This window comes from Typopeltis vanoorti, chromosome 4 (assembly GCF_054136105.1).
Source record: "Typopeltis vanoorti isolate ZY-2024b chromosome 4, IOZ_Tvanoo_1.0, whole genome shotgun sequence".
NCBI classification, from domain to species: Eukaryota; Metazoa; Arthropoda; class Arachnida; order Uropygi; family Thelyphonidae; genus Typopeltis; species Typopeltis vanoorti.
In genome coordinates, this window is record NC_143552.1 from 19,940,035 (window position 1) to 19,955,377 (window position 15,343).

At 36.5% G+C, this 15,343-nt stretch overlaps 1 protein-coding gene across 1 annotated transcript in view; it reads left to right on the top strand.

Moving 5' to 3' along the window:
* ND-23 (NADH dehydrogenase (ubiquinone) 23 kDa subunit) overlaps positions 1 to 15,343 on the top strand; it is a 65,869-nt gene that overhangs the window by 29,545 nt on the left and 20,981 nt on the right. Inside the window, exon 4 of the mRNA XM_090391035.1 lies at positions 607 to 779. Within this exon, the coding sequence (XP_090247161.1) occupies positions 607 to 779 (173 nt within the window). The remainder of the gene's footprint in view (positions 1 to 606; positions 780 to 15,343) is intronic.

Below are 15,343 nucleotides of genomic sequence, written 5' to 3' on the forward strand. Positions count from 1 at the left end.
TTTTCAAAGTAAATACTTCAAACATCCAGCATATCCTTAACTTCAGTTTTATGTTGCCTTTATCATCTCTGATTCCTTTTATAGCGGTACTATTTACCATTTTAAGCTAATTTTGAACTGCTAAAATTTGCACTGACTATTTAGATATTTAGTTATATCAAGAGCTAAAATTTTGGCATGGTAATAGTAGTAGTAGTAGTAAGTATTACTTAAGTCGCTAAAAATTAACAGATTTTAATATTTTCTTTGGATATTTACATGATTATTATTCATCAGGGAATCAGCATTTCCTACTATCTAAATCTGTATATAACACACACATAGCAGCTTATTTATGTATTTGCTTAAAATATATAAAAAGAGAGAGAGCATCTTCTTGATTCTCAACTTTCTTCCCATCAGTAACTGGTATGCTATAGAATGGATCAGCCTCTTCACTTAAAAAATAAAATATATAATACAAATAAACCATTCTTATGATATAACATTCTGCTTTCTAAAATTTATATCTTTGTGTCATAATTTTTGTCTTTAGTGAAACCTGATTTTATCATTACTTAGATGAATATATAACTAGCCTTATTATTAGTGTCTTATTGCTTTCAGGACTTGGACTCACTTTAGCACATGTATTTAAAGAACCTGCCACTATTAATTATCCATTTGAGAAAGGTCCGCTCAGTCCTCGTTTTCGAGGCGAACATGCATTGCGGCGCTATCCTTCAGGAGAGGAGAGATGTATAGCATGCAAATTGTGTGAAGCCATTTGTCCAGCACAGGTAAAGAGTTTTTTCCTCCACAAATAGGCTTTGCTAAGTATTGCATTACTGAGATCATCATAGATATTTAGCATTACATTTGACTTTCACTATAGCAAATTCATAGAGACCACAGAATGCTTTATTATAGTGGATAGTTTGCTATAGTGAACTGTTTTTAATACAGCATTATGTATGTGGGGAGCTTTTAGCAGAACCTCATGACCATTTACTATGGTCAGAGTTGACTTTATATCTTGAAATTGGTGCCTTATATTTGGGAAAATTTATTTTTATACTTTTGATATTACTCTTTCTTTACTCTGATAAGAACTTTTAATTATTATCATATCTTCTGGTATGTATATTATTATTATTATTAAGAGAGACCTCCAGGGAGTAAGATTTTATTGATTTAATTTGATTTAATTTTTAATTTTTACAATAAAATCAATTTAACAATGAATTTATTGTAAAATTCATTCACAATGCTTGCACTCAGAATGTCCAAATGCAATCCATTCCAATCACGCCATCCTATGAGAGAAAATTCTAGCCCTCACCCACTTATTAGCTGCATCCATTCTCAGCTTCCAAGGATGCCCTCTTGTCCTTTCCTCATCCTCTATAAATTGAAAAAGTCCATTAGCTGAAATTCTGTATGACTCTTTAAGAAATTTGTCATCTCAGTCATATCACCTCTCTTTCTCCTGTTTGCTAAGTGTCTGCAGTTTACAAATTCCAATCTGTCTTCATCAGTATTCCACAATCCTGATATCATTTTTAACATCATCTCCTTTACACTCTCTCCACTATATCAGAATCAAAATGGAAACCAGGAGATCAGACCTGTACACAATGGTCCAATTGAGGTCTCATCAAGGCCTTGTAAAGAGGCAAAATGACATCCTTATCTTTACATGTTCATTTCAGCATTGCAATTATCTTTTGTGTTGTATTTGCAGTCTTTGCTACATGGTCCCTGAACTTCAACTTGCTATCTACTAACACTCGAAGATACCTAGCTTCATCAGTTTCTTCTGGTATAATCCCACCAATATAATACAACATTGGATATCTAATCATGCCAAAGTGGAATGACTTTACATTTACTGGCATTGAACTGATATCCATTTTTCCATGTCCACAATTCCAGCTTATTCAAATCATTCTGCAAGTACTGCGCATCAGCAGCATTTTAATTACCCTACCTGTCTTAGCATAAGCAAATAGCTGTATGAATGTCACTTGTCAAATCCTTACCAATATCATTAATGTACAGATTGAATAATATTGAACCAAGCACTAATCCTTGTGTTACACCACTGTTTTTTTTTTTTTTTTTTAAATCTTTGTACTGGTTATGAGCAGTACTACCCTTACATCTCATCCAGACTTAATATAGGCCTAAGCCTTTACAAGTGTTTTACCCTATGCCTGTTCTAGTTATCGTTGTAGTCATTCACTGGTGACAATGCCATGCCACCAGTGTGCCCTGTAGGTCCCCTCAAGGAAAAAACTTTTATACCCTTCTGCATAACCCTAAGCTGTTTTAAGTCTTTATAATTATCTGCGCTCCAAAACGCCATGTAAAGAGATGGTGGCGCTGGTAAACCTCAGAGTTGCCCCATGCTCCTTCCGTATCTTACTAACTAGACCTTGGTTATTCTTATAATAGTTTACCTTATTATTATGGCTATAGGCTAGTGGGTGCCCTGTTCCCACCACCTGGGTATCAACTACCCAAACATCACCATCTCTTTTAATCACTAAGTCTGGCTTATGCAAACCTGTCGAGGTCCTATAATGTGGTTCCACCACAGTCTCCCAACCTTTGTTCTTAAAGCGGTTGTTCAGAATAAAAACCACAGCGTCATGCCTCTGCACGCAGACCCCATGGGTGTGGAAGCAACACTGGGCTATATAAGACAATGTCTCACTGTAGTGGCAGCCAGCCCTAGAGTTTGAGTCGTCACTACCCCATCGAGCTGTGCTTGCTTGAGTAGGTAGGGCATTGATCCTCATCCTGATAGGTCATATCTGGTGCCATCCCTTACCCAATCATGCTGGGGGAGGCACCAGATATGACATATGACTCTTTTAAAGGAGCACCATCTACAGAAGAGTGCAGCAGAAATGCCCATCTCTTTTGTTCTGCAGGTGCTGACTCAATTAAGGTACCTTGATAATGGGACCAGCCCTTAGCCTGCCTAAAGTCTTCTTGTATTAATAGACTATAGAAAGCCTCTCTGCAGATAGGGGAAGAAGATAGTTCTAATTTTGCAATTCTGGACTGCTGCAGGCATGGGATCACCCATCTAAGTGATGGAACCCCGAGCCACCGTCCTTCACCCTTGCATGGAAATATGCAGTAGGGGTGTCAGGCAGAGCCATGATCTCACAGCTGAACGGATAGCCCTGTCCTTTCGGGACAGTACCGAGATATATGTCCTATCAAGCACTAACTTGTGGTAAAAGCGAGGTAGGAGATAGTGAGAAAGGAGAAACAGTCTTTGCTGGGGCTTGAGAGGAGCTTTCCTCAAAGAAGCAATCCCAGCTTCTAGGATAGAATGGACAGAAGACCTTCCCTTTGGGGTGAACATGATACCGAGGTATCTCCACTCTTCCAGGATGGTCAAAGCATGCAATGGCCTCCAGTGCAGAGAAAACTGTATAGTCTCGACCTTAAGCTTCTTGTCACGACCAGAGCTAACGAGCAGGACTTCTCTACATTAATAGAAAGGGTCTGGATAGAGAAAAAGTCAGCTGCCCGGTCAAGGAGTTCCTGCATGCCTACCTTAGTAGAGGCTTCGAGAATAAGATCGTCCGCAAAGGCCGTAGCATTAAAGGAAATAGCGCTAAAGAGTAGCCTATATGGCTAGGAAGAGTGTAAAGAGACTCACATATGATGCAGTTAAAGAAAAGTGGGAGATAGAGGATCACCCTGGCGAACACCCTGCAGGAATAGAAGTTGCATGGGATCCTGTAGTGATAGTGATGGAGCACCCCAAGTATAGCTCCATAACATAGGAAAGAAAGGGTTCTGGACATCCAGCAATAGACAGCACTTGAAGGAGAGCAGAAAGGGAGACGCTATCAAAGGCCTTTTGGAAGTCCAGCAACGGCTTCGGCTGGATGTTTCAAGGTGCGATGCATGCCAAGGCCAACTGCGGTGGAGAATGCATAATTGCAGACCTGACATTCGAAGTGTCTGAGATTTGGAACTCCTTGACCACCGGAACAAGCATGATGAGAACTTGAAGAAATGGGTTGATGATAATCCTTTCTTTTAACTTTCTTCCTGAGGACACCACTGGGACAGGTGGCAGGATCACCTCCAAACAAGAAACAGACATCTGGAATTACACTCGATGAGTTTCCTGGCTTCGGCCTATAAGAGTCGGAGCCTTCATCTGATGAGTTATTGCAAGTGAGGAAACTTAACCCTACCAGGGCTGCTAACCCTGGAAGGGAGGAATAGCGTAGCAGGCCAGTCAGTCAACCGAAGGTGTCCAGGAATCGCTCCTAGGAGACCGCCTACTGCTGCACTTGCGAAGTGTCTCAGTGGATATGCAAGCCAAGGCAATGACGCTTTGGATTCCCAAGTTTGGTATATTTGCAGACTCACATCTCCTGTATTCCACTTTTTGATATCTGTCAGCCATCCTCTTATCCAAGCCCATATTCTCCAATTTATGCAACAGTCTACCATACTTTTCTGTCATAAGCCTTAGCAAAATCCACATGTATCATGGTGTATCCATTCCCCTTGTGTAATTCAATGGTAACATTGTTATAGAATGTGAGCAAGTTGCTAAAACATAACCTTCCCTTAGTAAACCCATGTTGCTCATTGCAAAGTAGAGATTTACTTGTCAACCTACTTCTGACTGCAAGCCCTTATCAATTTTTCCAAAATCTTCACCACTACTCCTGAGATGCTAATTGGTCAATAGTTGGATACATTGGTCTTTTCACCAAGAATGTATATCAGTCTTTTGACTGATATACATTCTTTCCATTACCGCAGAATCTTCCCTGTTCAGAGACTCATATTAAACAGCTTGGTCAGCCAGTTCAGCTGAACACTCTTTTAGTATGCATGCTGATATTCCATCAGTCCCTGTTGCTGAATTCTTATTCAGCTTGTGCGACAACTCTAATACCTCATCCTCATACATCAGAGTTTCTTCATTTAGTGAAGAGGTAACATTGAATTCACTGTTACATATGCTAGGTTGATAGTTTTTAGCAAAATGGGCAATCATTAGTTGAACAACCTCTTCTACATCTATTACTCTCGTGCCATCTGCATTTAGAAGAGTTATTCTTTCATATTCATTCTTTTACTTCCAGCATATCAATAGAATTCTTGTGGATTGTCTTCATCATGCAAAGCTAGTTTCTTTTCATACTCATACTTTGCTTTCCATACAACAGTTGTGACTATTCTACCTGCTGCTTATAATTTTCATTAGACATCATCCATATGCACACGGTATTCCTTTCACATCATCCTTTTCTTACGAATCTCTTGCTTAATAAGGTTATCCATCCATTTGACTCCCACCCTATTTATTATTCGAACTCTCGGGACACATTCTGATATCGCATCATTTAAGTGTTGTTTAAATGCTTCTCATGCACTGTTGATATTCTTCCCATCCAGCAACCAATCCCATTCCACTGAACTCAGTATACTCCTCAGTTGGTCATAATTTCCTGCTTTGTATTCAACATGTAATCTTTTCTGAATGGAACATTCATAAACTTAATCATTTCCCAAGTTGCCCATGATCACTGTCACCAACCAGAGGCTGAATAGTTATGCATATCAAATATCATTTGATATGCATAACTCCAACATCATTTCAAAACTGAAATGATGTTGGAGTTATTAAATATCCAACATCATTTCAAAGCTGAATACAGAAACTATAAAAGTTTCTTGCAAAAATTGACCAGAAAGCTTGCAGGAATACATCGTCACCACACTACAAGTTGCCCTAGCCGAACCTAATAGGAAAAGCACTTGTATATTGCTTTCTGTTGGTCCATTTTGATAGGTTTCACTAGTCTGACAGCTGTTTTAAGCTCATTAGTTTTCGTCAGAGACTAGGCAGAAACTTAAGAGAGCAAAAATTATCAGTACTGGTGAACTTGAAGCGTCTGAGAGGTGTATTTTCCATAAGCGAACTCTCGGTCGGTGTGCAAAGTATTTACTAAAATAAAGAGCCAAAGGCTTCATTTCAGCGATGCAAAATTATATAAATTAAGTGGATATTAAATCCAACATCATTTCAAAGCTGAATACATAAACTATAAAAGTTTCATGCATTAACTATGAAAGTTTCATGTGAAAATTTACCAGAGAGTTTGTGGGAATACATCGCCACAATAGAAGGCAATATACGGGCACTTTTAGCGTTTGTGTTTTTCCTGTTAGGTTCAGCTAGGGCAACTCGTAGTATGGTGGCAATGTATTCTCACAAGTTCTCTGGTCAATTTTCACATGAAACTTTCAGAGTTTCTACACAAAACTTTTATAGTTTCTGTATTTGGCTTTGAAATGATGTTGGATTTAATATCCACTTAATTTATATAATTTTGCATCACCAAAATGAAGCCTTTGGCTGTTTATTTTAGTTATGTATATCTATTAATTGGCTTTCCCTTCACTGGATACCACCAGTCGTTTTAAGGTTTTTGGTGCTCCCTAATGTGAAAACAGTATTCTAATTTTGGACAGATTTGATTTCCAATTTATATAATGTTTGTAGTTGTATAAGTGAGAAGTAGTGTTCTGAGTAAAAAAAAAAGGCCACAAACTTTTGGAGGCCAAGGAAGCTATGGGAGTTTGCCAGAAAATGCTAGAGGTGTAAGTTAGCCCAAGAAGAGAAATATGATCTTTTCTGAATATCTAAGTATTACTGATAGTAAGAGGAAGTAAAGTGAGATCTTTCCCTTGAGAAATAAGAGAGAACTATGTTTTGTTTTGTTTTTTTGATCTCATTGAATTTCACAAGATTGTTCTCATCTCCACTAGAAACTGGCAGCAAGATTGATGTTTACTGCATTGCTTATGGAAGATTGCAAAGCTTGGAATGTGCTGTCATGGGCAAAATTTTGGACAGGATTTAAGGTTTGTGAGAACACTCATTGATTTTTAGGAAAGCCTTATCAGCGGTAGAAATCTGAAAAAAGGAAAGAAACTCGCAGCCCAGTCACAAAAGGTAGATGACAGTTTGGTATCTCTCTCTCTCTAGCTATTCTTCTACTGGCTGTTCTCTCTAGTGTCCATCAGCTGTTTGCTTCTTATCAAAATATAACATACACTCTATTTTCCATAACTTGTGACTGCATGAATGATGTCACAATAGCTGGATATCACAGACAGTTCAGTAATGGTGGACCATATTTATTTATCAGCACTGCAATGAAATGGGAGTTTCTTTTCACGTGGTGTCTGTTTCAGATGTGCTGCATAAAAATGTCTAAAGGTATTTTCATCTTAATGATGTAGGAAGGCACATACATCTTTGCAATTCCTCGTGTTGCTGCAATAATGAAAAACCGTTTCTACTCCTGACTTTGAGCTACAGTTAGGCTTAATAGATTCACTAGCCATCTATACAAAACTACAAACACTGCTGCTATATTCTTCTTATATCAAAATACTGCTCTAACAAATATAATTTTATCAACATAACAATATTTGTACACATCTTTTATTCCACTTTTTAATTAATTAAACTGACCACAGACATTTTTCATAAACAAAATTATGTAAAGATATTTATGTCTTTACAGCAGCACTTATTTTGGAAAATGATACTGCATCTGAATGCCATATGTCACTGTTAATAAAGGTGCTGGTCCACTGTACCTTTGTTTACCATTATCAAAAAAAATGCACTAGTTTACAGTATCATACTTTCTGCTGTAAGTGAAGCATCTTTCAGTTAATGCTATGTTCTTTTGAACTTTACTAATTATTGTCTTACCAATATGATTCTTGTACTTAAATTTCCTAATAACTAAAATAGCCAACTCCTTACATTTATTAACTTTTTATTAAAACTTGTCTGTTCAACTTAAATCTATCCAGTTATCTTCTTACCAAATCATTTATGCTTGCATTTCTTCATATTAAAGAATAATGCCTCAGCATCCCAATTCGCTCTTCCAATCTTTTAAGGTCATCCTGTAAAGAATTTATGTCATACGAACAGTTAGCTACTGTATATGTTTAACATTGGAGAGAGAGAAATTTTTCTTGTAATATTTGAACCCAAATCATTTATGAATACAGAGCATTCATAATATCCTGAACAGAATACTTTTGATCTCATTGATCTCATAGTACAGCAAAGATCTTTGTAGATTCCCCTCTAAATGCCACTTCCTTTTGTCTAACAATCAATTAATTTCCCATTCATCTCACTAGATGATTGATCATTGATACCTATTTTACACATTTTAATGAGTAGGTTCTTCTTTAAAATGTTGTCAGTGGCTGGAAGATATTTACATGCTACTTCATACCATCATCCTACTCAGGAGAGAGGTGTTATGAAGATGCTCAAGGACAAAGCATATAAAATAACAACTACAAAAGAAAACAGTAAATGGTTTAGCTCATTAACATACTCCTAAAGAATGGCTCTAATTTTAAAAATGGCAGGCACATAAATCTTGCCTAGCATGTCATACTTTCAATGAAAAATGTCAGATACTTCAGCAGCCAACAGGAATGCCATATATTACATTCGTTATTTCTATATGTAAATTTAAAGAAGCCACTGAAATTAATATGTTGATTGTCTCATGCACTGCAACAAAAATAAGGCATTATTTTAAACCAACTTTGGTCAACATACATTAAAGTACTAAAAGCTTGGTCAACATACATTAAAGTACTAAAAGCTGGGAATTAGGTTATAATCAACATTACATAGGACAGCACAACAACAACAATGAGCCACATGTTTATGATATTCACCCATCGATTTAACAATTATTCTATGTATGGCAGTTTGTTTTAGGAATCAATCTTGTTAATACAAGTTTTTTTCAAATTTACATTTTATTTGTTATGATACACTGTATAGGTCATAGAAAATTATTGTATAGACAACTTTTTAATCAAGAACAGTTGTCTCTTGAGTAGACAACAGTTCTTGGACACAGAAGCTTATTGTCTATTATAAAAGGATTTTGCTAAATTCAAAAAAAATCACATCATAGCTACTATCTTGGTCCATCACCTCTGTGTCTTCACCATAAAAAGTAAGCAGATTTGTCGTAACTGATCTTCCATTAAAACCCATGCCATGCTCATAAGTGATATGAAGACTATTTTGGGGTGATTTTGAATTTAATTTCCATTACTTTGTTCATCATCATCAAGTTCCTGCCATGTACCCTCAAGGGGTGTATAGGATATGATAGTACTACATGAAAAATTTACGTCATTACTAACTTCCTATCTACAATTTTCCTCCAAATCAGTCTATTACTTGTCAAGATTCCAATATTATCATTATCAGATCTTATGTTTCTATCGTCTAAGGTACATTGTATCGCATCAATCCACCTATATATTGGTCTTCCTCTGGGTCGTTTTCCTGCCAACCTGGTAGAGAACACTTGTTTTGCTAATCTTTCCACGCCCATTCTGTTTAAGTGACCATACCACCTGAGGTTAGCTCTGCTAACGCATTCCTGGATGCTGACAATGTCAAGTTCTTTCCTAATCTTCTCATTTTTAATATGATATTGCAATTGATGCTATCTGTTCATGCCTCTAATCTTTCTTAGGACTCTCATATCTGCAGTCTTTGGTCAAGTGTTTTACTTTTGACCCAGCTCTCAGATCCATAAGTTAAAACAGGTTTGAAAACTGTCTTGTATACAGCTAATTTAGTGTTCCAACTAATTTCTCTTATTCCATATGAATTTATTCAATTGACTCCCTACCATACCAGCTTTGTTGATTCTATTGTCTATTTAATTTACCATCTTCACTAAAAATCGTGCCTAAGTAGCTGAGATGTTTTACTTGTTCCACTGGTTCTCCATTGACAACGTAGTTGACATTTTCAACGATTCTGCCTATTTTCATTGTCTTTGTCTTTTTATTGCTGACCTTCATACCATATCTATTACAACAGTTATTCAATTTAGTCAGGGAATCTTGCAGACTTGTAGCAAATTTATTTAGAAGTATAACATCATCCGCATAAAGCAAAGAGCAGACATTAACATCTCCAATTTTGATATTAGGTTTAATTCCACTTTCCTTCATAATGTAATCCATATAGATAATGAATAACAGAGGGGATAATGTACATCCTTATCTCACACCAGATTTAACATTAAACCATCTTCCTGTACTTCGTACAATTCTAACTGCTGACTTACAACTCAAATAAAGACTAAGTATTGCTTGATATAATGTCCCATTGACACCATATAACTGTAGCATATTGAATAGCTTCTCCCTTGGCACTTTGTCATATGCCTTTTTTAGATCGACAAAACTTAAATACAGATCTTTGTTATATTCCCTTGATTTTTGAACTATTTGTCGTAAAGTGAAGATCTGATCCTGACAGCCTCTATTTGGCCTGAATCAACTTGTTCTTCACCAAGCTTTTCTTCCACAATTCTTCTCAAAGGTTTCTCAAGTATACTTGCATAAATCTTACCAGGCACACTCAGCAGGGAAATACCCCTGTAATTCTCACATTCAGTTTTATTTCTCTTTTTATATATGGGTACCATGAGAGCTCTACTTTAATCATCAGAAATTCGTCCCTCTGTCCAGGACTTCTGAACTATGTAGTATAACCACTGAAAGACTTTTATACCACCATACTTCAACATTTCTGGTCGAATATCATCTATTCCTGCTGCCTTTCCACATTTCAAGCCTTTGATAGCTTTTTCTACTCCAGGTATGGATATGTATTCCTGACTGCATGCCTGTTGAATGTTTTTTTACCACTGCGCTATCACTGTTTGTTTCATTTAGCAATTTTTCTAAGTAATTACTCCATACTTCAAGGATATCTTTTTCTCCTGTTTTCATATCACCTTTGTCATCTCTACGTCCTTTTACAATACTCTTTCCTCCATTTTTAAGCTCCTTCAATAACCTCCAGAATATTTTGCCGCCGCCTTGATATTTATTTTCTATGTTCTTGCCAAAGTCCTCCAATGACTTTTGTTTTTTGTTTAGCCAGTTTTACACAGTGTTTAGCTTTCTTACATTTGTCTCTGTATTCTCTAAGAGCACAAACAGACTTATTTGCCAGGAACTTTTGATATGCTTTCTTCTTTTCCTTCCTTATTTCATATTTTGTCAAATAAATAAATTCTCCCATCACCCTTAAATTTTGGGTCATCCTGTGTATTACACAGTACTAAATTAAATGAAGTAGGAAAAGCACAAGCATAACCTAAAAACTGATCACTTCCAATTTCAAATCCTCTGTACACTCTGGTGTCCTGCACCAGGGAGAAAACATCACTATCAACAATAACATAGTCAATGAGACTTTTCTTATTCCTTGCCTCTTCCCTCCATGTGAATTTGTGCACATTTTTATGTTGGAACATGGTGTTAGTAATAACCAGTCCATGTCCTGAGCAGAAATCCAACAGGTATTTGCCATTATTATTAGCTTTGCTCTTTTCTCCAAATTTTCTCAAAACATTTTTGTATGTCTGACAATCACTTCCTACTCTGCTATTTAGATCCCCAACAAGGACCAACTTTTCCTTTTTCATTGTGTCAGTAGCTTTCTCTAGAGCCTCAAAAAATTCCTCCACTTCTACCATAGTATAACCTTCTGTGGGACCATAGGCACAAATAAGTCTCATTGTCCAGTTCCCCATTCTGATATTTGCCCAAATCACTCTACTTGAGTCTGCCTGCCATTCAAGAAGATGAGCCTCGTATTTTGTGTTGAATACTATCCCGGTTAAACAAGGCCCCCATTGTTTTCGCAAGGGAACCAGGGCGAACAGCGAAAAGTCAGCTACTGGAACAAATCTGAAAGCACATCCCAACTCAACATCGCCAGAGTTAAAGATAGGTACTATCAACATAAGAAGCCTGAATGGCAAAGAAATGGAGCTAGCTGAGGAATTAGATAATTACCAGATCGACATAATAGGGGTGACTGCAACAAAAAAGACAAAAATTGGTGAGATCTTTCTGAACAATAAATACAAAATGTTATATTCAGGAAATGACAATCAAGGAAAAGAAGGAGTAGCCATAGTATTCAACACAAAATACGAGGCTAATCTTCTTGAATGGCAGGCAGTCACTCTACTTGAGACTGCCTGGGCAAATATCAGAATGGGGAATTGGACAATGAGACTTATTTGTGCCTGTGGTCCCACAGAAGGTTCTACTAAGGTAGAAGTGGATAAATTTTTTGATGCTTTAGAAAAAGCAACTGACACAATGAAAAAGGAAAAGTTGGTCCTTGTTGATCTAAATAACAGAGTAGGAAATAATTGTGAGACATGCAAAAATATTTTGGGAAAATTTGGAGAAAAGAGCAAAGCCAATAATAATGGCAAATACCTGTTGTATTTGTGCTCAGGTCATGGACTGATTATTACTAACACCATGTTCCAACATAAAACTGTGCACAAATTCACATGGAGAGAAGAGGCAAGGAATAAGAAAAGTCTCATTGACTATGTTATTGTTGATAGTGATGTTTTCTCCCTGGTGCAGAACACCAGAGTGTACAGAGGATTTGAAATTGGAAGCGATCACTATTTAGTCTTGAGCAGGATAAAATTGAATTTCATATTGAAAAGAATAACATGTAAGAAAGTTTTAAAGCAAATAAAAGTTGAGCAGCTCTCAGATGTGAACTGTAGACTAAAATACACAAAGATTATTGAAGAAAAAATGAAAGAGTTTGAGAACAGGAATCAAACCTTGGAGATTCACTGGCAAGCTCTGAAGAAAACATTGATTGATTCTGCCAGAGAGGTATGTGGTGAGGTTGTCTGAAAGGATAAAAAAATTAGAACTCCCTGGTGGACATAGGTAGTTAATGAGGCAGTGAAAGAAAAGAAGAAAGCATATCAAATGTTCCTGGCAAATACGTCAACTTGTGCTCTTAGAGAATACAGATATAAATGTAAGAAAGCTAAATACTGTGTAAAACTAGCTAAACAAGGGTAATGGGAAGACTTTGGAAAGTGCATAGAAAATAAATATCAAGAAGGTGGCAAGATATTCTGGAGGTTGTTGAAGAAGCTCAGAAATTGAGGGATGAGTGCTGTAAAAGGAATTAGAGATGATAAAGGTGATATGAAAATTGGAGAAAAATATATCCTTGAAGTATGGAGTAATTACTTTGAAAAATTGCTAAATGAAACTAACAGTAATGACAGCACAGTGATAAAAAACACTGACCAGGCATGCACTCACTAATCATATCCATGCTTGAAGCAGAAAAAGCCATCAAAAGTGTGAAATGTGGAAAGGCAGCTGGAGTAGATGATATTAGACCAGAAATGTTCAAGTATGGAGGTATAAAAGTTTTACAGTGGCTACACTGCGTAGTTCATAGGGCCTGGACAGGACGAATTCCAGGTGATTGGAGTAGAGCTCTCATAGTACCCATATATAAAAAGAGAAATAAAACTGATTGTGATAATTACAGTGCTATTCCTCTACTGAGTGTTCCTGGTAATATTTATACATGAGAAACGGTTGAGAAGGATTGTGGAAGAGAAGCTTGGTGAGGAAAAAGCTGGATTCAGACAAAATAGAGGCTGTCAGGATCAGATATTCACTTTATGACAAATAGTTGAAAAGTCATGGGAATATAACAAAGATCTGTATTTAAGATTTGTAGATCTTGAAAAAGCATATGACAAGGTGCCAAGAGACAACCTATTCAAAACGCTACAGTTGTATGGTGTGAGTGGATCATTATTTCAAGCAATACTTCGTCTTTATTTGAGTTGTAAGTCAGCGGTTAGAATTGAAGGAAGTACAGGGGATATTAGGAAAGAACTTGACATTGTCAGCATCCAGGAATGCTTTAGCAGAGCTAATCTGAGGTGGTATGGTCACTTAAACAGAATGGGCGAGGAAAGATTAGCCAAACAAGTGTTCTCTGCCAGGTTGGCAGGAAAAGACCCAGAGGAAGTCCAAGATATAGGTGGATTGATACGGTAAAAAGTGCCTTAGAAGATAGATATATAAATATAAGATCTGACAAGATCTTATATTTATGTTGTAGCTTTGACAAATAGACTTTTTGGCAGAAAATTGTACGTAGGAAGTTAGTAATGATGTAAATTTTTCATGTAGTACTATCATATCCTGTACACCCTTTGAGGTTAAATGTCAGGAATTTGGTGATGATGTTGTTGATGATCTTTAATTAGCAATTTAGTTAATTTTAGTTGTTGCTTATCTTATTATCTTCATCAGATTCCTGAAATGTACCCTCGGGATGTACAGGATAATTATGATAGTACCACATGAAAAAGTTACACCATTACTAACTTCTGATCAAGAATTTTCCTGTAAATTAATCTCTTGTCTGTCAAGACTACAACATTATCAAATCTTTTATTTCTGTCTTTTAAGTCACTTCTTACTTCATCAGTCCATCCACATCTTTGTCTTCCTCTGAGTCTTTTTCCTGCCAACCTGGCAAAGAACACTTACTTTGCTAATCTTTCCTCTCCCATTCTGTTTGGTGACCATACCACCTGAGATTAGTCCTACTTACGCATTCCTGAATGCTAACAATGGCGATTTGTTTTCTAATATCCTCATTTTTCATGTGATACTGTCATTGATGCCATCTTTTCACTTCTGTAATATTTCTCATAAATCTCAATCCCAGGTCTCCAGTCTTTGATCAAGTGTTTTATTTCTAACTCAGCTCTCAAATCCATAAATTAAAATTGGTTTGAACATTGTTCTGTACAGCTGATTTAGTGTTTTGGCTAATTTCCCTCTTATTCCGTATTATTCCATAAATTCAGTTAACTTCCTACCATACTGGCTTTGTTGATCTGTCGTCTGTTTCCATATTTAATTTACCATCTTCACTAAAGATTGTGCCTAAATAGCTGAAACGTTTTACTTGTTCAAAGGTTTACCATTCAGGATACAGTTGATGTTTTCAATGTTTCTGTTTTCATCGTCTGTCTTTTTATTACTGATTTGCATACCAACTTTGTTATATAGTTCACTCAAGAGAATCTTGCAGGCTTTCACTGGATTTACTCAGAAGTATCATATCATCTGCATAAAGTAAAGCGCTAAGATTAGCATTGCCAATTTTGATATTAGGTTTAATACCACTTTCCTTCATATTGTGATCCATATAGATAATGAATAACAGAGAGGATAATGTGCACCCTTATTGCACACCTGATTTAACATCAAACCATCTTCCTGTATCTTCAATTCTAACTGCTGGCTTACAGCTTAAATAGAAACTATGTATTGCTTGATATAATGTCTCATTTGCACCATATAACTGTAGCATTTTGAAGAGCTTTTTTTTTGCTCTGGTATCTTT